General features: G+C 41.4%; 1 protein-coding gene across 1 annotated transcript; it reads left to right on the forward strand.

The window, feature by feature from the left end:
* Positions 1 to 1,304: 1,304 nt before the first annotated feature.
* Positions 1,305 to 25,098, forward strand: ctnnbip1 (catenin, beta interacting protein 1). The gene is made up of 4 exons (XM_061833857.1): positions 1,305 to 1,533; positions 15,518 to 15,632; positions 16,217 to 16,307; positions 22,900 to 25,098. Exons 2-4 carry the CDS (start codon positions 15,537 to 15,539, stop codon positions 22,956 to 22,958), a joined length of 246 nt encoding a protein of 81 aa, XP_061689841.1. The 5' UTR covers positions 1,305 to 1,533; positions 15,518 to 15,536; the 3' UTR covers positions 22,959 to 25,098.

The raw sequence follows: 25,098 nt of genomic DNA on the forward strand, positions 1-25,098 counted from the left end.
CAAATTAACAAAAATTGTACGAGACCAGCTGCACCTAGATTTAGACGTGGTCTCAGTAGGCGTACATTTAGACCGATGACCCACCCTTGCTGCTCCTGAATTCCCAGCATGGCAGAGACTGCTCTGCCAGATTGGAAAACACGCACAGCAAGCCTTTCACTTTTCACCTTTCCCACAAGAAACCAGATACGCCTGTCCTCTGCCAAAGATGGTCTGTCTACAAAAAGTACCTTTATATCATATGTCTGTGCTATCATACATTTAACTGTTTGACAATGTAACACTAAAGTATTATTATATTATTAGTAGTAGTATTACATTATTCCTTTTGGCCCAGGCCCTCCTGTGTGAACTTTCCAGGTACTCTGACTTTCTCCCACATTCCCAAAACATGCATCTTAGTTTTATGGCGAACTCAACTCAACTTTATTGATAGAGAACTTTAAAACAACCATAGCTGCACACATTATATAAAAATAAGACACGAAAAACAAATTAACATCGAGGAAACCAGGCTAGGGTGGAGTCTGCCTTTTGCCTGAAGTTAGCTGCAAGATGTGTATTGACAAATAATCATTCACACTCAGATTCACGTATGCACAAAGAAGAGTTAAACTAACATAACATTCATGCTTTTGGAATGTGGAAGGAATCCGGAGTACTTGGAGAAAACACGCCAAAGTCCGTGTATTGACGAATCCACAGAAAGGCCCAGGACGAGATTTGAACCTCTGAAGTCAGAACTATGAGGTTGGTGTATTGTCTGGAGATGATATCAATTCTCTGAAATGAAATTCCCTTGTTTTTTTTTTTTTTTTTTTAATCCATCCAGCCATTCCTACATTGCTTATCCTCACAGGGTATGCTGAAGCGAGAGGCAAGCTGGTACACCTAGAACTGTTCGCCAGCCAGTCACGGGGCAATGCACAATCACATTCACACTTCGGTCAATTAAGAGTCTTCAATTAACCGACCATGCTTGTTCTTGTAATGAGGGAGGAAACTGCAGTTCCCAGAGAAAACCCTCACAGGCACAGGGACAACACGGAAACTCCACCCAGGCAAGCTGGGTGTTGAACCCAGGTCCACAGAACTGTGAGGTGGATGTGCATGCAAAAATTTGAGCAACTAAATTATCTCCATTAATTATGGGGAAGTTCTTTAAAAATTAAACTCGGTAACAATTGGGAAATCTGTTCAAGCATCAAATAAATATAATTCACTTTCTCTTGGGTTAATCATCTGTCGTGGATGTCAGTGAGTCATTTTTAGATTTTGGGTTGTGTGTTCTTCGGGGGATATTTATAGTTTCGTGTCAGACGCAGGCTGGCCAAGTGGCCCAGTGTGGGCAGGGCTGGCCGCACAGCGCTCCGAGTGGCGAGCGGTGGCGTTACACAAAGCAGCAGGACCACTGTGCTGCGTCGAGCCGCTGTGAGCCGACAGGAGGGATGTGACCCCGGAACAGGACGCCCTCCTTCCAACAACACTCCATTCAAACACAGAACACAAGAAAGAAAAGCTGGATCAGGAGGGGTAAGCGCACCTTTTGTTTCTTCCTTACGTTACCTCAGGCGGGTTTGGGGTGTTTGAAAGAAGCCTGGCTCATCAGCCCTCTGGCAGAGCAGCGGCACCTGGGTAGCGTTCGCACCCAAAGGAACTTCTTCATTCACAGGGCTTTTGTCTCCGGCAGGCTAGCGAGTTAGCTTGAGTGGTTAGCATCGGCTAGTTTTCTCTGGGTACTGCGCGTTGAACGGCTGCTCAGTGTGATAAAGAATCGTTCAGTCACGAATAAATGCAGGTCTGTTATTCCCCACGTTACCCCTGCGATGTTCCCCGTGAAATAATGTTTAAAAATCGTGAGCGAAATGCTCGCCGCTTGCTAGCAGCAGCCCTGTTACAGTTTGATCGTCCCGGAACATGAACGCTTGAAGACATCACTGTAATTATTATCTCTTTTAAAGAGAAATCCCTTTGCCACATCCGTTTTGTGAGTTTCATTTGTGTCTGTAGTAGATGTAAGAGTAAAACGAGAGGCAATGTATGAGTGGCTGTCAGTCTAAAAAAAAAAAAAAAAAAATCCATCAATGCATTTTCTCAGTCGCTTATCCTCACAAGGGTGGCGGGAGTGCTGTAGCTTATCCCAGGTATCTTCGGGCAGGAAGCATGGTACACCCTGAAACGGAATGCCAGCCAATCGCATGGACACAGACAAGAGTCGCACTCACAATCACACTAAGGGACAGTTTAATACAGCTAACGTCAAAGTTGAATTCATGCATTCGTATCTATCATTGTTTCCCAACCTGTGTTGAACCAAGGCACATTTTTCAGAAATCTACCAAACCATCATAAACATGTCAGAATACTATACAACGCATAGCGTATTGTACTCATTCACAGGTTAGTTGTACCTTCTGATATCGAGTAAAAGACAAGTTATTGTTCTGTCTATGTGGCTGTCATGGATACTGTTGGAGGACTTTTTTTTTTTTTTTCTTCCACGTGTTCATTTAATTTCGGGTAGTGAGAATGTTGGTTATCCAAATAAAATCTGGAGATGATGAGCAGTTTCTTCGAATAATTTACTTACAGAATATTCCGGGCACTTATGAGTTACAGACAATGCCTGTAGAGAGCAGATCAGAAGTGCAAAGATACAGAAAAAGCACATATCCTTTATGTCGTCAGAAGGGCGGACTATGGGTGGTATCAAACCTGTGGCATGAGATCGGGGCTTTCCACTTAGACAAAGGGTTTCTGTCTCAATCGGTTCTAGCTGGCAACGGATTATTACAAAGTGTCCAGTATGCAGTTCATCAAGGTTAGCCTACATGCAGCGATGCGCTCAAGGACACAGCTTCAGCTGAGGACATGAGGAAATTATGGAGTCATGACTAAATATTGGCATAAGACATACTTCAATAGTGTAGCTGAATAATCGTTTTGTTTTAGTACATAATGATTTCCGGACCAATTACTTTTAATTGGAAATTTCTAATTTCCATCTGGACACTTTAGGAGTTCTGAAGATATTCAATGTGTCAGCTCAAAGTGGTTGGCGATCACTGATATATTCACTGCAATGCTATCTATCAATGCTAAGCATGAATGCAGCTCAATTGGTTTTCACGTGTGAGCCGCTAGTGGGCCGGCTCCTCCCAGGCTTTTCTATTTTTGGATCATGCCTGCATGGATGCATTGTGCCACCCTGCTTCACACCGTTCACTTTCTGCATGTGAGGTAGCTGACGGCCATTTATGTATTGCAGCTGGCACCCTTTCAGGAGCATAGGGGAGCGCGCCGCACCCTTTCAGGAGGATAGGGGAGCGCGCCGGCCCAATGGCGTCAAGTGCTGCGAGTCCTCCTGGCAGCGATCAGTTTTTCTCATTTGCTGCAATATGTCAACTTACTCTGGTTTGCACATCAGCCTTACTGAATGACTTTTGGAACCCGAATTCTCTATTCAGTGATGAAAGTCCTCCGGAATTCTGGATTTTTACATTTTCATGGAAATAGCTCCGGAAAATTGTGGAAAAATTCCCTGAAATTAATCCGGTTGTTAGTTGACAACATTGGACGAACATGCGTTTGAGTTCGTTGTTTTGCTTTCACGAGCGTAGCCATGTTGAAGCACTAACACGAGTAAGAGTAATGCCCCTCCCCTCGCATTCTCTCAATACGTCGCTTATTTGTGTGGTCTTGACATTAAAATACGTGTTTATTTCATAAACGATAACTAAACAAGGCTGCTTCAAAAAACAACCGGTATTCACCCGGAAACAGGAAATCCAAGTTAATCGTACTGAGCATGTACGAAAGCGCATGTTCAGAATTGCTTCACGTAATGCGAGCGCATTTACGTCGAAAGTCATCAACATCATGAGCCATGTCTAAGGAAATTCAGTTTACACTAGGAGTTCTTGGGGAACCACTGCCCAATTTTTTTTGTGGTCAGGACTTAGAAATTTTACTTTCAATTTTTGTCTGAATTTTGTTCAGAGATATCGCCAGAATGCACCGCAGCCATCCATTTTTTTCAAAAGTTTCCCAGGGGGGCATGCCCCCCGAACTCCTCTAGTACTCACATTTCTATTTTCAGGAATTTTCACAAAAGTCCACCTTCATCTTTATCTATTGCTTGTGAGATTGCAGATGATGTCAGAGCCTTCTGCTTGGCACAGCCTATCAGCAACATGGGGCCGTATGCCACCTCCTGTGGTCTGTTACTTTGGCTCGAACCCTGCATATGTCCTTTCACGGTTAACACAACCAGGCCAAACAAACTGATGGTCAGTTAAATCATCAAAGTTTAAGAAGCATTAGGAAGGGCTTTTAACAAAATTTTCTTTTGCAACTTTCAGCAAATAGTAGGATTTGACAATTATATGATTGATATTGAAGATTATGATGAATTCCTCAATCTCAAATCATCAGATCTGTGTGTATTTCCTTGATCTAACATGGTGGAAACGTGTGAGACAACAGCCAGTCATCCTTTTCCTGCTCCATTTCCACTAGCCGCTTGTGGGAGTAAATATCTCCTATTTTTTATATTTATATTATTTACCCTATTTGTTTCATTTTTCCAATAACTTGTTGGTGTCAGGCGGCACGGTGGATCACCTGGTAAAGTGTTGGCCTCACAGTTCTGAGGTCCTGGGTTCAATCCCAGACCCGCCTGTGTGGAGTTTGCATGTTCTCCCCGTGCCTGCGTGGGTTTTCTCCGGGTGGGCGCTCCGGTTTCCTTGCACATCCCAAAAACATGCAACATTAATTCGACAATCTAAATTGCCCCCAGGTGTGATTGTGAGTGCGGCTGTTTGTCTCGGCATGCCTTGCGATTGGCTGGCAACCAGTTCAGGGTGTACCCCGCCTCCTGCTCGTTGACAGCTGGGATAGGCCTACTGCACTCCCCACGACCCTTGTGAGGATAAGCAGCTTAGAAAATGCATGGACGGATGTTGGGGTTAATGTTTCACATATTGACTATGAAGTGCATGGTTATCAAAAGGTATTCATAAAATGTTCAACTACACTTTAAAAATGGTACCTGATATATATATATATATATATATATTATATATATATATATATATATTTTTTTTTTTTTTAGATGTAGACACTTCTTTATGCATTGCTCATGGCTTTTACAAATTTACATTCCACTTGACTGTATTTACCCTCATGCGGACATCATGTAATGTGAGAATTTGATTAACATACTCAGGTTTGAAAGCGCACATCCTGAACCTCCGGGGAGCAACTTAATGACTGCAGTTTTTGTTGCAGTTCTTTTGAGTATCCCTGTGAAAGGACATTGGGGGAGCCTCAAACAGATTTAATTATAACTTGTACTATAAAATACGAGATATGTCACCATGAGACAGTAAGTTTCTTTCGGCTTGTCCCTTTTGGGGTCGCCACAGCGTGTCATCATCATCGGATGCCCTTCCTGACATGAATGAGGTAAAATGCATTTGATTGCAGGGAATTCACATTTTTAGTCTACAGTATAATCATTCCCTACTGTCACAAATCTCTTGTTTTAAATAGTCACTTGGTGCCATTTGAACAAACAAGACTATCACTATAATTATCTCAATTCCCAGAGTATTTGATAACTGCTGAGTCCATTTTAGCTCAGTGAAACCAAAACATCAACACCAAAGCACATTAACTGTCTGACAGATGGATGTCTGCTCTCTCTAACTTTTTCGCCAAAACACCCAACTTTGGCTGTCCCTTAAATGAACTAATTTCTAATTCTATCCAACATGCTCACTCATAGAGAGAACCTCAACATCTTCATTTCTGCCACCTCCAGTTCTGCTTCCTGTTGTCTCCTCAGTGCCACCATCTCTAATCCATACAACATGGCTGCCCTCGCCACTGTTTTATAAACTTTGCCCTTCATCCTAGCAGGGTCTTCTGTCACATAACACACCAGACACCTTCTGTTAGCTGTTCCACCCTGCTTGGGCCCGTTTCTTCACTTCCTTACGACATTCACCGCTGTTCCGGATTGTTGACCCCAAGTATTTGAAGTCGTCCACCCTTACTATCTGTCTCATTGTCCCCCTCCATCACTCTCATTCATGCACATATCTTCTCTCTTATTGTTACACCTGTGATATTATTTTTGTTCAAATAAGTTTCTGGCCTTCATTAGTTGAGTAATTACTTGTGGAAATGTGATAACATTTCCGTCATCTACCCATTTTAACTGTGCAATTATTATTTTTTTATGTTTCGTTGGCGCTTAATATACTTGCTGCGTTGTAGTTTTAAGGACAGTCGAGCACATCTTAGAAAGCCAGCTTTGAAGCAAATCTGTTCAGTTGTGCTGAATTGTTTGAGCTCATGCCTCAAGTGTTCACAACAAGACATGACCTACTTATCAATCACATTTGCACAATCCAGTTCATTGCCATTGTTTGCCAAAACTGTAGGCTTTGTTGTAGGCACAGTCATTGTGAGGAGGTGGCTTCAAACAAGGGCAGCCCATAAACAGCCAATAAGTCTAAGCAAGTGTCTTCCTTTGGTCGTTGGTGTTTTCTCTTCTGGTTCATGCCAGCAATAGATTTAGTTAGCAGTTACTAGCTCTGATGCGTAGGAAAAACCTGTGTGAATGAGTTTGATAAATATCATTACATTTTGGTGGTATGGAACAGAAAATGGGTGTATGGGCTAAAATTTACACTGATTTTTATCGGGCTGATCGGTATTGGTCGAGAATTAGCATTCTATGCTGAATGGTTTCATGTCATAATATCGATATCATCAATGATGTCATTGAACAGCCCCACAAAACACCTCGTGCACAGTATATCTGAATCCAAAAGCTAGTTTATTTTTAAACTTAGCACTTTTGACGTAGAACTGTAAATATCTGACGGACAATAAATTTGCTCTTTCATGATTGCACTATGTCGACTAGTTTAATAAAATCATGTATTCCAGTACCAAAGCATCCCATTTTTTACGATCATTGGGCTTTTTTTTTTGTCAATTCAAATCCGACCGGAAACACTCAATACCATGGCGACGACAACAAGAGCGAATTGCACCAACTGTATTATGAGAACAAAATGTGTTGGTGGTCACAGGTGTTCAGGAGAGGACTTTTCGTTCAATGCTTGCTTGAGGTATATTCTCGTACTTTTAATTCAATAAGGCTCACGAGCAAGCAACAAAACTTTATGTATCCCTGCCACGTCACTGGTAGGTATACAACCGGGATGCTGCTAAACAACATTTGTGACTATCATTTACGTGGTTATAAATGGTACTAGAGCAGCTGCAAAAAAAATTCAACATCAATAAATTTATGGTTAGAAAGTGGAGGAATCAAGAAAATGAACTCCGCCAAGTTAAGAAGACGAAACTGGGTTTCCGCGACAACAAACAGGTGGTCACAGTTAGAAGACTTGAAGAATGGCTTATTGAACAAAGAACAGCTGGGAGAAGCATCTCTACAGTCACCATTCTAATGAAGGCAATAACAATAGCACAAGACACAAAGATGAACACTTTGAAAGAGGTCTCTTTTATGTTCATTTTCATTCGGGAAATCGGAACCACAAGCTTTTTTTTTTTTATGCCTTATCGTCCTTTTTAATTATGATCTTGAATCTTGTCCATTCTTCTTCTTTTAGGGACTCTTTTTCCTTATTTCTAGACAGTTGTACGTGTGACTAACATTAGTTTGTGTGTAAAATTGATCATGACCTAGGTGACTGACAAACTACATACACGAAAAAATAATGTTTTTTAACAAGTACAATATTTTTAAATTCGTATTGTGACAGTTAAAACGGAAGAAATTATGTTATATTAAGTCGAACTGGAAGATCCCTCATAGTATACATACTCTGCATGACGGTAGTTAAGTCACTGTTTTCAATATAGACCAGCATATTATGCAGAGCAGCTAGTGGCCATCCTAACAGTTGAATAAAATACTTGCCAAATTTACTTGAATATTCCACTGTTTTTGTTCAGCTGACACCTGCTGCACTATTCTTGCAACCTACTTGTATTTTGCCGCATATTCGCCGAGGTTACTAGAGCACCTCACTTGTGAATTCAAGTTGTTTGTTTCAATCTGGTTTTGTCCAGTTCAAAAAGAGTTTACTGCCTGTCTCAAGTCCACTTACTAAACATTTGGGAGGAGACTCATTTTTGGCTCATTTCCTATCCATCTTCTTCTTGGAGGAGTTCAGTTTGTGAAAACAGTCCAATGAATGTCATCCCTGAAAGCAGACTCGGCTCAGTGTTGAGTCATTTCTGAATTTTTCTCGCTTCAGTGCTAAATGTTACAGTATGTCATGAATGATAAGAATAGTGTGTCATTTGAACTGTTATTAATTTAACTTTGTTATCTCTTGTACAAATGTTACACCACTGCAATGATGTCTGTGACATTCCGCAAATAAGTACTAAAAGGAGCCACATCTCATTTGTGGTAGCAGCTTTTATATTTATATTATATTTTTTTCACTGCCACACCGTATACGATACATTTAAATAGTCTTGTAAATGGAAATGTCAGTTTAGCATTTATCAACACAACAGCGTTTAAAGGAAGTCTTAAATGAATGCATAAAAGCGAAAACTTTGTGTTCCATGAACAGCATTTGTCGGGATAACTGTCAAAACAAATCATGATATTATAAACAAACCAATGTTTATGGACTTATGAGCTCCCATTGAATGCCATGATTGTTCTCTTTGTTGTCCATGAACTGCTGAATATATCAGTGACTAGCGATTTTGGCGTTTGACTACATTCCCTTAACTGATGACCGTTGGTTATTCATTAAGGTGCACAATTTCCCGAATTGCCTCTTGGGATTGCTCCCACCTCTACTAATGAACAGGTGTCATTCCACATGTATTTATATTGCTGAGTAATCCTTCTATCCACTTTCTACACCACTTGTCCTCATTAGGGTCACGGGCCCGCTGCAGTCTATCCCAGCCAACCCTGAGCTGGTTGCTAGCCAAGTGCAGGGCACATATAAACAAACAACCATGCACACTCAAGGCTCCGTCACACCATGACGTTCTGGTCAACGTTCTCTGAACATTTCAATCGTTCTATTTTTCAGCGTTCTCAAATGAGGATGACACATCTGGCGTGTGATTAACGTGTGTCTAATGCATGACTAACGTGTCTAGCGCACGAGAACCGTGTAACAGTGACCAAATAAGATACCCCTAAAAACCATTAGCTTTTGCTAACGTGCCACTAGCGCGCGACGAGCGATTTGTCAACGTTAGACGAGCGTGTTGAGTGTGTGACTAACGGGTGATTAACGACAGAATAGCGTTTTGTTGGCGTGTAATTTTTACAGTGGAACAGGAACGAAAAGGTTGGAAATTTCATAGTCACATCAGTTGTTCTCGTGAGTTTCAACAGTCAGCATCATGCCGCCTAGACGAAAAAAAAGGTGGGGTGCGGACTTCAGCAACTAGTGTTGCAAGTAAGAATGCAAAGCCTCTTTCACTAGCAATGTCTTTGGAGGAAAAAGAACACCAGGAGGAAGAGCACGTCCAAGAAGTAACGCACCATGTGACACCTTCTGGAGACCCTAAACACCATGAAAACCCGAGTGATGGCGGTCCGACGGTAACAAACGATAAGTAACAACCAAGTAACGCTAAAGTAACGACTGACTAACGATAGCCAAACGCGTGCAACGCTCGGCGAACGTTATTAAAACGTTCCACGTTCTCGAACGTTCTGCAGCGTTTAAAATCAAACAATGATGAACGCTGGTCTCGGTGAGAACTTTTGTGCATGTTCAAAACTTTTAACATTGGAATTGGGTTTGTAACTATAGCCCCGCACTAAAGGGCCTTTCAACATGTATTACTCACCCTTTTATTTGCAGTAGATAAGAGGCTGGAATAGATTGCCAGAACAGTCACAGCCACTTTGGTTCTTACAATTTTTTTTTTACGGATGGATCCAATCATTCCTTACATACTGATATTCTCCCTTTTGCAAGCTTTATCCTTCAATATTTCATTTAGATTCATGACTCTTTTTATAAAGCAGAGCTTGCTTGCGCTCATTCAATTAGCAAAAGCCGTTGGGATATGAAGGTCTGCCACATGCTTGGTGCATGATAGGTGGATCTAATGCGACAGCAGCCGACCTTGATGCGTGTGTGCTTTGCCGGCTTCTTTAATCACCTTCTGACAATCCTCCCCGCTCCCGCTTTGATTATATTCTGCATCTCTGCATACTGAGAGTGAAAATAGGTCGCTAGTTAGACAGAAGAAGTGATGGAAGGAGCAGGCGGGGGACAAGATCTGTAAGAAAACTGCCGTTAAACATTAATGAGTCCTTGCCAACAGTGTAGCTAGAGCTACTCCTTTTCTTTTCGGCTTGTCCCGTTAGGGGTCGCCACAGCGTGTCATCTTTTGCCATCTTAGCCTATCTCCTGCATCTTCCTCTCTAACCCCAACTGCCCTCATGTCTTCCCTCACCACATCCATAAACCTTCTCTTTGGTCTTCCTCTCGCCCTTTTGCCTGCCAGCTACATCCTCATCACCCTTCTACTAATATACTCACTCTCTCGCCTCTGAACATGTCCAAACCATCGAAGTCTGCTCTCTTGAACCTTGTCAGCAAAACATCCAACTTTGGCTGTCCCTCTAATGAGCTCATTTCTAATCCTATCCAACCTGGTCACTCCGAGCGAGAACCTCAACATCTTCATTTCTGCCACCTCCAGTTCTGCTTCCTGTTGTTTCTTCAGTGCCACCGTCTCTAATCCGTACATCATGGCCGGCCTGACCACTGTTTTGTAAACTTTGCCCTTCGTCCTAGCAGAGACTCTTCTGTCACATAACACACCAGACACCTTCCGCCAGCTGTTCCAACCTGCTTGGACCCGTTTCTTCACTTCCTTACCACAATCACCATTGGTCTGGATTGTTGACCCTAAATATTTGAAGTCCTCCACCCTCGCTATCTCTTCTCCCTGTAGCCTCCCTCTTCCCCCTCCACCTTTCTCATTCACGCACATATATTCTGTTTTACTTCGGCTAATCTTCATTCCTCTCCTTTCCAGTGCATGTCTCCATCTTTCTAATTGTTCATCTGCATGCTCCCTGCTTTCACTGCATATCACAATATCATCTGCGAACATCATGGTCCAAGGGGATTCCAGTCTAACCTCATCTGTCAGCCTATCCATTACCACTGCAAACAGGAAGGGGCTCAGAGCTGATCCCTGATGCAGTCCCACCTCGACCTTAAATTCCTCTGTCACACCTAAGCCACACCTCACCATTGTTCTGCTGCCATCATACATGTCCTGTACTATTTTAACATACTTCTCTGCCACACCAGACTTACGCATGCAGTACCACAGTTCCTCTCTTGGTACTCTGTCATAGGCTTTCTCTAGATCCACAAAGACACAATGTAGCTCCTTCTGACCTCTGTACTTTTCCACTAGCATCCTCGAGGCAAATAATGCATCTGTGGTACTCTTTCTAGGCATGAAACCATACTGTTGCTCGCAGATACTTACTTCTGTCCTGAGTGTAACCTCCACTACTCTTTCCCATAACTTCATTGTGTGCCTCATCAACTTTATTCCAGCTCTGAACATCCCCTTTGTTCTTAAAAATGGGAACTAGAACACTTACAGGCATCTTTTCCCCCGCTAGTATTCTGTTGAATAAGTTGGTCAAAAACTCCACAGCCATCTCTCCAAATTGCTTCCATACCTCTACCGGTATGTCATCAGGACCAACTGCCTTTCCATTTTTCATCCTTTGTAGTGCCTTTCTGACTTCCCCCTTAGTAATCATCCTTCACACTTGCCTCTTAAACTCTTCCTTCTCTCTCATTTTCTTCATTCATCAACTTCTCAAAGTATTCTTTCCATCTATTTAGCACACTACTGGCACCAGTCAACATATTTCTATCTCTATCCTTAATCACCCTGACCTGCTGCACATCCTTCCCATCTCTATCCCTCTGTCTGGCCAACCTGTAGAGATCCTTTTCTCCTTCTTTCGTGTCCAACCTGGTGTACATGTCTTCATAGGCCTCTTGTTTAGCCTTTGCCACCTCTACCTTTGCCCGACGTCACATCTCGATGTACTCCTTTCGCCTCTCCTCAGTTCTTTCAGTATCCCACTTGTTCTTCGCTAATCTCTTTCCTTGTATGACTCCTTGTATTTTGGGGTTCCACCACCAAGTCTCCTTCTCCCCTTTCCTACCAAAAGACACACCAAGTACTCTCCTGCCTGTCTCTCTGATGACCTTGGTTGTCGTTGTCCAGTCTTCCGGGAGTTCTGCTGTCCATCGAGAGCCTGTCTTACCTCTTTCCGAAAGGCCGCACAACATTCTTCCTTTCTCAGCTTCCACCACATGGTTCTCTGCTCTACCTTTTGTCTTCTCAATCTTCCTACCCACCACCAGAGTCATCCTACATACTACCATTCTATGCTGTCGAGCTACACTCTCCCCTACCACTACTTTATAGTCAGTAACCTCCTTCAGATTACATCGTCTGCACAAAATATAATCCACCTGCGTGCTTCTACCTCCGCTCTTGTAGGTCACTATATGTTCCTCCCTCTTCTGGAAATAAGTGTTTACTACAGCCATCTCCATCCTTTTTGCAAAGTCCACCACCATCTGTCCCTCAAAGTTCCTTTCCTGAATGCCGTGCTTACCCATCACTTCTTCATCGCCCCTGTTTCCTTTACCAATATGTCCATTACAATCTGCACCAATCACAACTCTCTCGCTGTTTGGGATGCTCAGAACAACTTCATCTAGTTCCTTCCAGAATTTCTCTTTCAACTCTAGGTCACATCCTACCTGTGGGGCATAGCTGCTAACCACATTATAGATAACACCCTCAATTTCAAATTTTAGTCTCATCACTCGATCTGATACTCTTTTCACCTCCAAGACATTCTTAGCCAGCTCTTCCTTTTAAAATAACCCCTACTCCATTTCTCTTCCCATCTACTGCATGGTAGAATAATTTAAACCCCGCTCCTAAACTTCTAGCCTTACTACCTTTCCACCTGCTCTCTTCGATGCACAGAATATCAACCTTTCTCCTAATCATCATGTCAACCAACTCCTGAGCTTTTCCTGTCATAGTCCCAACATTCAAAGTCCCTACACTCAGTTGTAGGCTCTGTGCCTACCTCTTTTTCTTCTGACGATGGATCCGGTTTCTTCCTCTTCTTTGTCTTCGACCCACAGTAGCTGAATTTCCACTGACGCCCTGCAGGTTAGCAGTGCCGGGGGCGGGCGTTGTTAACCCGGGCCACGACCGATCTGGTATGGGATTCTTTAGATGAACGCTTATATTTGTTTGGCACAGTTTTTACGCCGGATGCCCTTCCTGATGCAACCCTCTGCATTTATCCGGCCTTGGGACCGCCCTACAGATTGCACTGGTTTGTGCCCCCATAGGGCTGCATGTAGCTAGAGCTACTGACAAGTTTTTTCACAGTGTATATCTGTTGGGGGAGGAGGGGGTGGTATTCTGGTGTGAGATCATCACTTTACAAGACTATACAACACTGTATACCTGCTTTTTTCATTTCTTGAAAATGTCTGAACTTTTACTCGACGCTAGAGTAGCTAAAGTTTCTCCCTGCTCAGCCTATAAAAGGCTTTTTCTCAGCTGAGGCGATGAAAGTCAAAATTCTCAGTCTCTGACAGAGTGTCTGCAGTCATGCACTCCTGTCAGCTTGCGTGCCGACACGAGGTGGTGAAGGAGAGGGTGCTGTCTGATAGGAAATTGCCATAGAAATCAGACTCTTACACTTCTAAAAGGCAATGAATTTATGTGGACCGATGTACATTACAGGGGTTGTGACATCAGAAGTGCTGGAGCTATCAAATTTTTTTAGAATTATTTGTCCATAAATGAATCCAGTAATAAAATAACATTATTAAACACCAAACTGTGCATTAGAGATGCAGGTATTATTGTTGTCCGCTTCGGGCTCTATCCTCACATTCCACAGTGAGTGTGTGGCTTGAAAGCGTGGTGTCTGACCTGGTGCACAGTGTCGTGGGAGTCAGCCAATGAGAACATAGAGTTGGCTGTTATGTGCTGAGGTTAGCGGGAAGCTGTTAAGTGGCTAATCGTTTGCCAGTGTGAATTTTGAGTGCCTGGACATAAGTTAAGGTCATAGAAGCATCTGTATGAATCTGCTTTATTACAGATTTGTTTTGTTACAATTTGTGCAATAATGAAAGGAAAAGAAAGAAAGAAAGAGCATTATCTCTGGAGACGATACAATCTTTTCTAAGTAGCAGTGGTAGGTAGTATTAATTCCGCAACACTTTTGAGGATGAGTGTCCAGGAAAATAGATAGATAGATAGATGATTCAGTAATAGATCTACTTTTTTTGACATTTTTATTTGTTGGTGTTCCGTGAGGTTTTTAGTTGTAAAATATCTGTCCATAAAGGTCTGACCAAATCCATTTTCATATCCTCAGAGCCTATCCCAGGTATCTTTGGGCAGGAGCCTGAACTCGTTTCCAGCCAATAGTAGGGCACATGGAAACAAACAACCATTCCCTCTCACAATCACACTTAAAGGCAATTAGAGTCTCCAATTAATGTATGTTTTTGGGATGAGGGAGGAAACTGGAGTGCCTGGAGAAAACCCACCCAGGCACGGGGAGAGCATGCATACTCCACCTCAGAACTGTGAGGCAGATTCTCTAACCAGTCGGCAACCATGCCACCTCTGGTCAAATATGTATTCTAATCATTTGGGTCAAACCAACATTACAACATGACGGAAATAATGAGTGCCAACTTACTTTGATTAAATTACTTTATTGTTATTAAATTACTTCACCCACACTGAAACTTTTGAGCAGGGGTGTCAAACTCATTTTTGTCAGGGCCGATATCGTAGTTACGAATTCCCTTGAAGGACTGTTATGAGTAGGAACCCATATAAACCCTTATATAATTACGCAAAAATTGATCTAGAACTAGTTTTGAAATCAGAAGTCTTTAAAAACATCACATCTTTTGTCTGTTACATTTCTTTTCTTTTCAAAAGGGGATTGGTAACACAAAATGCTTACAATATCTCATTATAACTCATTACAATACAAAATAATTAGCAATTTTGATTTAAAAAATGCACCATTTGCTTTTACACGCCATATAAAATAATGTGCTAGGCCAGATCTGGGCCCCATACCACCATTTGGACACACGCATTAGAGCACGATTCAAGAGAGCAGCAGCATGTTTACATACGACCGCTAGCACTAGCTCGCAAGACTACATAACGTTTTGTTGCCTGGATGCAACACTTATCAAGGTGAACCACATGGTTGAGAAATTTAAAAAAAAGTTGTATGTACAGTATGCTGGAGTGGTTTACTCTTCTGTTGGTTATGATCTGTTCCCTTGTGTATTTCAGGCTTTAAGCAACTGTATTATTTGTTCAAAGTGGTTGAATTTTATTGTTTGTGTGTGTGTGTTGGCAGAGCCACAGGAGCAGGGGGGATGAACCGCGAGGAGGCCCCGGGAAAGTCTCCTGAAGACATGTACATCCAGCAGAAAGTGCGGGTCCTGCTCATGCTTAAGAAAATGGGATCAAATGTACGTAGAATATGCAGTTATATTCTCCACCTGGTTTTATGTCTACATTTAATTTGGCTGTAATATTGTTAATCTAAACTCACAATATATTTTTTCCTCCCGCAACATGATTCAGTCAGTAAGCTGTGTACTGTTCAACAAATATATTTCACATTTCTGAAAGGTTTTCATATTAATTATTTTACTGTGCATGTTCAAATTAACAACACATACGGTAATATGAGGAAAATTATGAAACGAATAAATTACTTTCTCGTATTTCAGGCTCCTGTAAAGTTTTTTTTGTTAGTTTTTTTTTGTAATGACAAAAATCATCAGTATTTCTCAGTTAAAAAGGTCCTAACCCATAATCACAAGGTGGAAAAAAATTTAAAGGACACAGGGAAAATGTTCAATATTTAGTTAACCATAGACCCTTGTGAGGATAACTGTCTCAGAAAATGGATGGATGGATAGATTTTGAGGAGGACTCGAAAGGCACTCTTTAGTGATATTGATCCAACTACAATATTAAATATAATGTATCCTGGTAAAAGCCGATTAGAGATTCTTCATTAATTATGTTTTTTTTATATCATTTACAGCTTACACCAAGTGAAGAGGCTTTTCTCCAGAATTATGCAGGTGTGGTCCACAGTCAGATGAGCCAGCTGCCACAGCACAGCATTGATCAGGGTAAGGCTCACACAAACACACGGTGGATGGACGGTTTAGGTTTTTCGCACGTCGTGTTGAAAGAGCACCTTGGTAGCAGTCACAAAACTGAAGTCATTCTTATCCACATTTTCATGTTTGTGCGCCCCAGCTGACCAGATAGAATCCCTAACTCAAGCACAATCAGTATCCCACAGTACTTTACGATTAGCACTCACACGAGCAAACAGACTGCACCGAAATGACTCATCCTCTGTATGCAGTGTGTGCATCTTTTAATTTTTTTGGGGAGTTCTTAACATCACACGCCAAACCTCTTTCAGCATGATAAGTGCCGCATTTGTGGGTGAGGTTTGTTTAATTTTGTGAGAAAAGGTTGGTGTGATGGACTTTTGCCACCAGATGGCGCCTTTGACCACTTTTTTTTTTTTTTTTTTTGCCCCAAGAGCTTTGTCCTCACGAGAATACCACACAAGATTACCACACAAGATGGCGCTACTTTGGCGTTAAGGACAGCCTGCATGACTATGTACAGACCTGCAATGGCCTGCAGTATTTCGTGTGTGTGTGTGTGTGTGTGTGTGTGTGTGTGTGTGCGCGTGTGTGTACGTGTGTGTACGTGTGTGTGTACGTGTACGCCCTTGCTATGTCTGTATTTCCAACCCCCAACCCCTCTTTTGCGAGAAATAACCTCAGTCTGGTGAGTTTACATGTATGAGTGGTAAGTAGGAAGCGCCTCAGTACTTGTGAACTAACACGACCGGCAAAAGGTTTTGCTGTGCCGGGTATGCATTATACATTAGAGAGACACATTTAGCGTCAGTTAGTAGACTCCTGGCCTCATCCTGCTGTGTGCTAATAAATAATTAGTGGCGTTCATCTTATTCAAAGTACTGTGATTAGGCCTCTTGGAACTAACTGGGAATGCCGTTAATCACTCTTCAATCTTCAATTCAGCGCTCAGACATCTTTTAACAGCCATCAAGGTGATTTGAAAAGCAATTCAACAATTCTATCTAATTTGTGTATAGTAAATATGTAATCAGTAGCTTGTTTTTAATCAGCCACCAGTTTCAATTCGGAAATCCACATTTTATATTCTTGCTCTGTGATAAATTGAGGGGAATCAGAAATAGCTGCATAACCCAGTGTTTAAGCATAATTAAGGAAATTAAGGTAAAATCCATTTCATTGTAATTATTATGTTGTCTTTTCAAGTGTGCAGGAGTGCTACCGTAGCAAGGATCAAGCCATGCACACCTTGCTGGCTTGTGTGATCCCACTTCAGACTAACAAAAATAGATATTTTCACAAGCTGACAAGAACTGCAGTACCGTGCGGAACATGATTGCACCCATTTTTCCACTTCCTTCTCCCTTATGTTGATGCAATTATCGCTAATGGACACATCAAGTTGTTCTGTTTTTACATAACATGTCATACATGTAATATCGTTATGAAAACTGCTGTGATGAAAAAGTAAACAAGCTTCTATATTTACTTTGAGAGATGGTATTTTAAGATATTCTAGGGAGGATGACTCCTCCCTCTCAGGGTGTCAACTATCTTATGTTTGGCTTCACTATCCAAACATCAAGATGTCATCCCCTCGAAATTTCACTGCAATCCACTGATGACTTGGAAAATGCATTGTCGCCACCACACAACCACAGAGGTCACATGGTCCCCTTTGAAAGTAGCGTCTTGCCGGGTTTCACTTCTTGGTGCGATAGTGTCGTGTGTCACAGCCTCATCGATTCGGTGCTTGGAGGGTGGTAGGGGGACAGCAAACAAGGGGAAATGTTGGGCTTGACTCAGTCTAGTATGAGTCAGCTGAGCACATTGTGATGAATGTAATTTTTAAAAATTAAGTTTGGCACTGTAGTCTGTCCAGAAGTGTCCTACTCCTCTAAAACAAACTAAAAGTAAGTAAACTAACTAACTAAAACTTTCCTCCTTGCAAGGAACTTAAAGAATCAACATAGGCGTTACCTGGAAGTCTCGTGGTCACTTACATTTCTATTGCACCAAGTTTTAATTGGCTCATTACCATACACACATGCGCAGAATGTTTTCCAATTTTAATCAGGCATAGAAGGATATCTTTTCTGTCATTTATATGTATTTATTTATTTTGCCCTATCAGTCAAATAGTATGGTGATCCTAACTAACCCTAACTTTCATTGTGGTTTGCAATTTGTGCAGAATTCTGCGAGTATCCTCATGAAAAATTAAATAATACTGTGTTTTGGTGATATCTAAATAAAAAGTAGTTCAGAGATCTTACCCATTCGTTGCTTAAATTCACATACGGTGTATGTAAAACTACGCGAACATTTTACTTGGTGTCACAGTAAGCCAGACCAGTAGACTTATTTCATCTGATATAACAAAGGAAAGTTCTTTCTCAAGAAGCAGAAGAACGCCTCAACAAAGGCAGAGAGATATGTAAAAGAGTTGCCATGGCAACCTTGGTTGTCCCAGGAAATCTAAACTCCCCTGTGGGTTTGCAGTGTTGCAACACGCTGCAGCGGTCGATTGGAATAACAGGAGAGTTGGCGTACTAATTACACAGCCTGAGTGTGATGTTTTAATTCTCCTTGGTCGGTCGCATCTTTTTATGCGCAAATATGTGTTGTGTGTGCCTTGTTTCATGTGACAACCTTGAAGTTTGTAGAATGTCGTAGACACGCTGTGTAAGGTTGAATTCGCAAGTAGGAATTAATCAGAGTAATCAGAGGCTTCATTTTAGCCTTCAATATGCTAAAATGTCTATCTCAAATGTTACAGTGAAGAAAATAAGTATTTGAACACCCTGCTATATTGCAAGTTCCCCCACTTAGAAATCATGGAGGGGTCGGAAATCATAGGTGCATGTCCACTGTGAGAGAGAGCAACTAAAAAGAAAATTCCTTAAATCACTTTTTTTTTTAAGATTTGTGTGATACAGCTGCAAATAAGTATTGAACACCTGGGAAAATGAATGTTAATATCAGAGGTCAAACGTTTCCTGTAGTTGTTCACCAGGTTTGCACACACTGGAGGAGGGATTTTGACCCACTCCTCCACACAGATTTTCTCTAGATCACACAGGTTTCTGGGCTGTCGCTGAGAAACACGGAGTTTCAATTCCCACCATAGAATTTCTATTGGGTTTAGGTCTGGAGACTGGCGAGCCCACGCCAGAACCTTGATATGCTTCATGCGGAGCCACTCCTTGGTTTTCCTGGCTGTGTCCTTCAGGTCATTGTCTTGTTGAAAGACCCACCCATGACCCATCTTCAATGCTCTGACTGAGGGAAAGAGGTTGTTCCCCAAAATCTCACAATACATGGCCCGAGTCATCCTCTCCTTAATACACTGCAGTCATCCTGTCCCATGTGCAGAAAAACACCCCCAAAGCATGATGCTACCACCCCCATGCTTCACAGTAGGGATGGTGTTCTTGGGATGGAACTCATCATTCGTCTTCCTGTAAACACGGTTAGTGGAATTCTGACCAAAAAGTTCCATTTTGTAAATAAAGTAAGAAAACAAATATATAAAACACGGTTAAAGTACTTATCTATTTTCTACATATATTCCTTTAAAACTGTTTTCACTTCGTTACGAACAAAAAATGAGCTTCTCTATTAACTATTCTAAATTAATCCACTACCTAACCCTTGACCATGACACTGATCAATCAAGTGACCTGTGATTTATTGTCCAAATGTGCGCTCATCTGTTTACTGTTGTCAACATGTTAAGCTTGACCAGTCACGTGTCGGGGCACAAATCGTGACGTAGAGCACAATTTGGCTTCCTACAAACTATATCTTTGAGTGCAGCGTCCACATTATTTCTCACCTTAGCTTGGAGTGCTTTTTTGCAGAATCCAATTTCTCAACTTTCTAATGCATCCTCATACAAAGATTCCTTATGCTACTTATACACATAATAAATTTAAGCTAGAAAAAAAATCATCAAACATTTTAGTCGCGGTAATGTCCTAAAATCTTGCACTTATTGAGCAAACCATGATGTACAATGGTTTTGATCCGTTGTGTTTTGGATTCATGGTTTTTTTTTTTTGGGGGGGGGGGGGTCATTATTATTTGAAAACACTCCAAGGTGTCTGTCTTGTCTTTAAATGTAGCAGTTCTGTCTCCCAGAGTGCTTGTGCTCGGCAAATGAGATCACATGCCTGTTGTTGTGGTGGTGGTGGTGGTGGTGGTGGATGTAATCCCTAACTCGGGGGCTGCATCATGCTAGAAGAGCCTTGAACGGCGACGCTCCTGACGACAGACGGACATTGAGCTGAACTGAAACAAGCTACAACCACTTTGCCTGCAGCATTCTGGCCACTATCTGTCGCTGGCAACAGCCTTAATAGGCCCGGCCTTTCCAGTGCGTAAACCACAATTTCTTTGTATAGCACGCTATTGTGTATTGCAAGCGTGTGAATGTTTGTAACCACACAAGATCCCAACATGGCTCATCAAAATGAAACAGATGCAGTCTGAACATCTTCCTTCACTTCCCATAGTCCCTTTGGTGATCCAGCTCAAGCTAAGCAGTCTCAAGCATTTTATCAGACGCTGCTACTTATTTCAGCCCGAATGCTATTGGAAGATGTTGCGTAGTTGTTCTTTCTCCCGAACCACACCTGCCTTCTTAACAACGAGTATCGACATGCCGTGTCTTGTTTCCTCGCCTATTTGGCGGGTTTGATTACCATAACCACATTTATTGAGCCAATAAACTCCCTAGAGGCAAGAGGCTTCAAAGTTCACATAAAAATGTCCCGACCCCCTCCCCAAATACTAAATGGTATCCAAGTTCAACCTGAATGGTGTATCGAAAGAAATAGGATAATGAGAAATGTATAGATGATTTTCCCTAACTGTTGAGGCTCAAGGTCTCTGGCCTACTTTATCTTCACTGTAATTAAATCGAACAGGCACTTGAGGGCTGTGGAGAACTTTTTTTATTTTCCTCACTGGTGTTTCATTTTTGGCCGCCTGAAAAGATGGTGTTATTTGTCAACATTCAGTTATTCACACAGGGAATAAGATGAAAAAGTCAAATATTTTCAGTTAGAGTACTGAATATGTTTGAAGCTTAGTGGCTATTTGTGCATGTGCAGTTTGGGATTGTATGTTCATTTCCTTCTATTAGAAAGATGTTTCTTCACCACAAAGTCTGAAACTTTCTCACACATTGCCAACACTTGCTTTATCTCAGTGGTAGAGATTTACCCCCTCCTCTGTCTCCTTGTCAGAACTCTCACCTCTTTATATTACTGCATCTGTAGCTCCTTTAATTCCTACGTCATCAGCTCCTCTGAGGTCACCTTCATCTACCTCGGGCCCCATGGACTTTCCCAGTGACAAAATCTCCTCATTCGGCATTTCGAGTTCGGCTTCAAATCCTTGGTCCATTTCAGACATTGCCTCAGGCTGTAGCTTCTTCCAAAATCCATGTTGACACACACACACGCACACACACAGACACACACACACACACTCTCTCTCTCTGATAAAAAATATATATGTATATCTAGCTATCACAGATAAAATATTCTGCCAATATTGTGCCAATCATGCATTACATTTGCTTACAAAGGCTTAGTTTAAATCTGTTTTAAAAAAAAAGATACTTTTACTAAAGGGGTAAAGGGCCATTTAAGAATAATGTATGAAGGTTTTTCAGCAGGCCTGTGCAGCTATGATAGTATGAAGAATGACTGATCCTTTGTTTAACAGCTAACAGTCTCCTTATGTGTACATGTCCAGAACCCTTCCCTGTTGTGTTTTTTTTTTTTTTCTGATAATTGGTTGGTACTAGAAAAGAAACACAAGGGGGATACATTCAAGGGAAACAGTTCTCGCATCGCCATGGCCACAAATGAAGAGGACTCAATAGAAGTGATATCGGATCATTGGGAGCCTATATTGTTTGTATACATTTGAATGTTTTCAGGACAGGACTTTGATCACACACAAGATGTTTGATGAAGCTCAAGTGAGGTTTTTTGTGGCAAGTTAAGCGTTGCAGCTAAGCTCTACCGACAGTACACAATGATGAAAATTCTACACAATTTGGTCTCATCGATTTGGCTGTAATTTGTTCAAATTAGGGAGGATTCACTTTAAAATCCCAAGGACAAGTTTATTCTAGAAATGGCCTTTAATTTAACTTTAACTTTGATTTAATTTAATTTAACCTGAAAATGTGAGTTTTCTTCATGAGTGGTGAACATAATTCAGTTCAGGTGGATCCGCTTTCCATTGATCATCCATGATGTTTCTACATTTTACCCAATGTCCACTTGCATTCATTTCCGTTGATTGGGAACATCTCTATCAGGTGCTAGAGTTGATCGTGCATGTCAGTCATATCACAAAGCAATCATAAAGTCAAAAGAAATTCTCTCCAGACTTCTGAGATGGGATCTGGGGAAGCGTAAAGAATAATGTCTGCTGCCAATAAACAGAAAACCTAGTATGTCCCGTTCAGCGATGGCTTCCATCCATTCATCCATGCGTCCATTTTTTTTCTCCCTTTTCTGGGGTCTTGATTTTACAAAATGGTCTTCAAAAATAATTCCTGTCTGACTTTTAATGACAGGTGCAGAGGACGTAGTGATGGCGTTCTCACGGTCAGAGACTGAGGATCGACGACAGTGACCGCAAGATCACCCTCACCCCACCCCACGCGACCCCAGCATAATCAACATATACACAACACAGATGAGCTTAAGAGACAGACCTTTTCCGGCCTCCCCCCGCCCCTTCAAGTTTAGAGGAGACACGCTCCGAGCTTATTGCCGCGGGTCGATTCCTTGGTCATCCGTCAAGGCAAATGATGGCAGAAACGTTCAAATTGCGTGGCTGCGCACCAAACGCACCTGCATTTTTTTATTTAATTTTATTTTTTGACGATGAATTGTCTGATCAAGTGTGCAGCAGCAATGCGGTGACTGTGTCTTATTTGATCTGTGGGGCCTCTTTTATAAACACCAGCTGCTCCTTTCAGAAAGTTTCGACAGAGTCACTGGCGCGTTCATTCATCCACCAATCATCTCGTCACTCAACAGCAAACACTGACCATTCATTGTGTTTCTATACCCAGGTATAGATGATTTTCACCATCACACTTTTACCATAGAAGCAGTCGACACGATGGAGGTGATTCAGGTTTCATCTAAGACCATTTTAATGACTACCTCTGAGGTAAAATATATATATATATATATATATATGTATAAATCAATGCCCACACAACATGGGGGGGGGGAGAATTACACATGGAAACACATTTCTTAGCACTCAACTGTGTTTTTGCCCTATTGGAAACTCCCGTTCCTTGTTCTGCATTATTTCAAATAAGCGCAGGAAAAATTAATAATGTATTTTTTAATGGAACGTTCATGTCAGAATGAAATTGTCATTCGGCATGTTCTGTTTTTAAATAAACATTGAAAACAAGAGGTCAATGTCACACATTGCAAATGACGCAAGCCCAAACAGTTTTGGGCAAGGCCAAGAACATAAATGTGTTTAAAAATAGCAATTTGCGTCTACCCACACTCTCTCCTTTTGTTTAACGTGCACATTCTAAAGCGAGCAGCTAGCTGGTGTGTGTGCATGCATGTGTTCATGTTCACAGCGGGCTCGCCATTCATCACCAGTGGTCATTTATTGGGGGTGACAGGATCAGTATGATTTATGTGTGAAGCATTGCGTGCAAGGGGCTTTTCTTTTCAAACCAAGCCCCACTTTGAGCTTGTGCTGCTTTAGTTTTTAACAAGTATCAACACGAAATAAGGCATTACACTAGGTGCACATTCTCCCCAAAACATTGTAGAAGTTGTTTTTAGGTTATTGTCATGAGAAAAAAGAAAAAAAATTATTGTTCCTTTACTAGGGAAAACTGATTGTGCTTTTTGTTTTTTTTCCAATTAGTACAATGAGGCTTTTTTTTTTCCTTTATTAAAAAAAAAAAAGACGTAATTTATTGTTTCATGAATTGATCCCTGTTCTTCAAATGCATTGTTGCAGTGATCAAAACTATTTGGTCCTTTTTTAACTACAAAGAACCAAAACAGAAGTGTTTGTTCTATTTGTGGTTGTACTGTTTCTTGCACTACTATCAAATGGGATGTCAGCAAAAAGGAGATTTTGATACACATAGATTCTGTTCTGACTGGGGAGGGGAAATGTATTTTAATTGTTTCGGCCTATTGATCTTTTCCGAGGAGGGTGCTTTTCTAGTCACACACTCAGTATTTAATGTGTTTGAGTACACTTTGTATACAGTAATTTAATGATGTCATCGTAACGTATGGAAGTCAAGCATGTCTGCAAACGAGATTTGCCTCGCCTCACCTTGACTGTTGTGTGCTTTTTATTCCCTTCTTTTATGTCCTCAGCAATCAACATTAACAGCTAACAGTTGGGACATATCTACTACAAAGAAATATCATTGTTTACTTTCATTTTCTATTGTTTGTCTATGCATCGTTTTTGATTGTTTTTTTTTTTATACTGAGGTTGTCTTACTGTACATTTTGCTTGTCAGGGTTGTTTTTCAACCTTTGTGTTGCTGCGTGACTGTATGTGTGTATGAGAGAAAGCACGCTGCTGTTTTTACTGTGATTGTTTTTTTTTTTTTGTTTGTTTTTTTAGAGGGATTAACTTTGTATATTATTTCAATCTCAGTCAACATTGATTAGCTGTTTGTTTGTTTTTTGGCTGCTAATAATGTCTTGACCTAAAGCTTCCAAACCTATACCAATTGAACCATTAAAGGCATTTGAAACAGTGA

This window comes from Syngnathoides biaculeatus, chromosome 2 (genome assembly GCF_019802595.1).
Source record: "Syngnathoides biaculeatus isolate LvHL_M chromosome 2, ASM1980259v1, whole genome shotgun sequence".
NCBI classification, from domain to species: domain Eukaryota; kingdom Metazoa; phylum Chordata; class Actinopteri; order Syngnathiformes; family Syngnathidae; genus Syngnathoides; species Syngnathoides biaculeatus.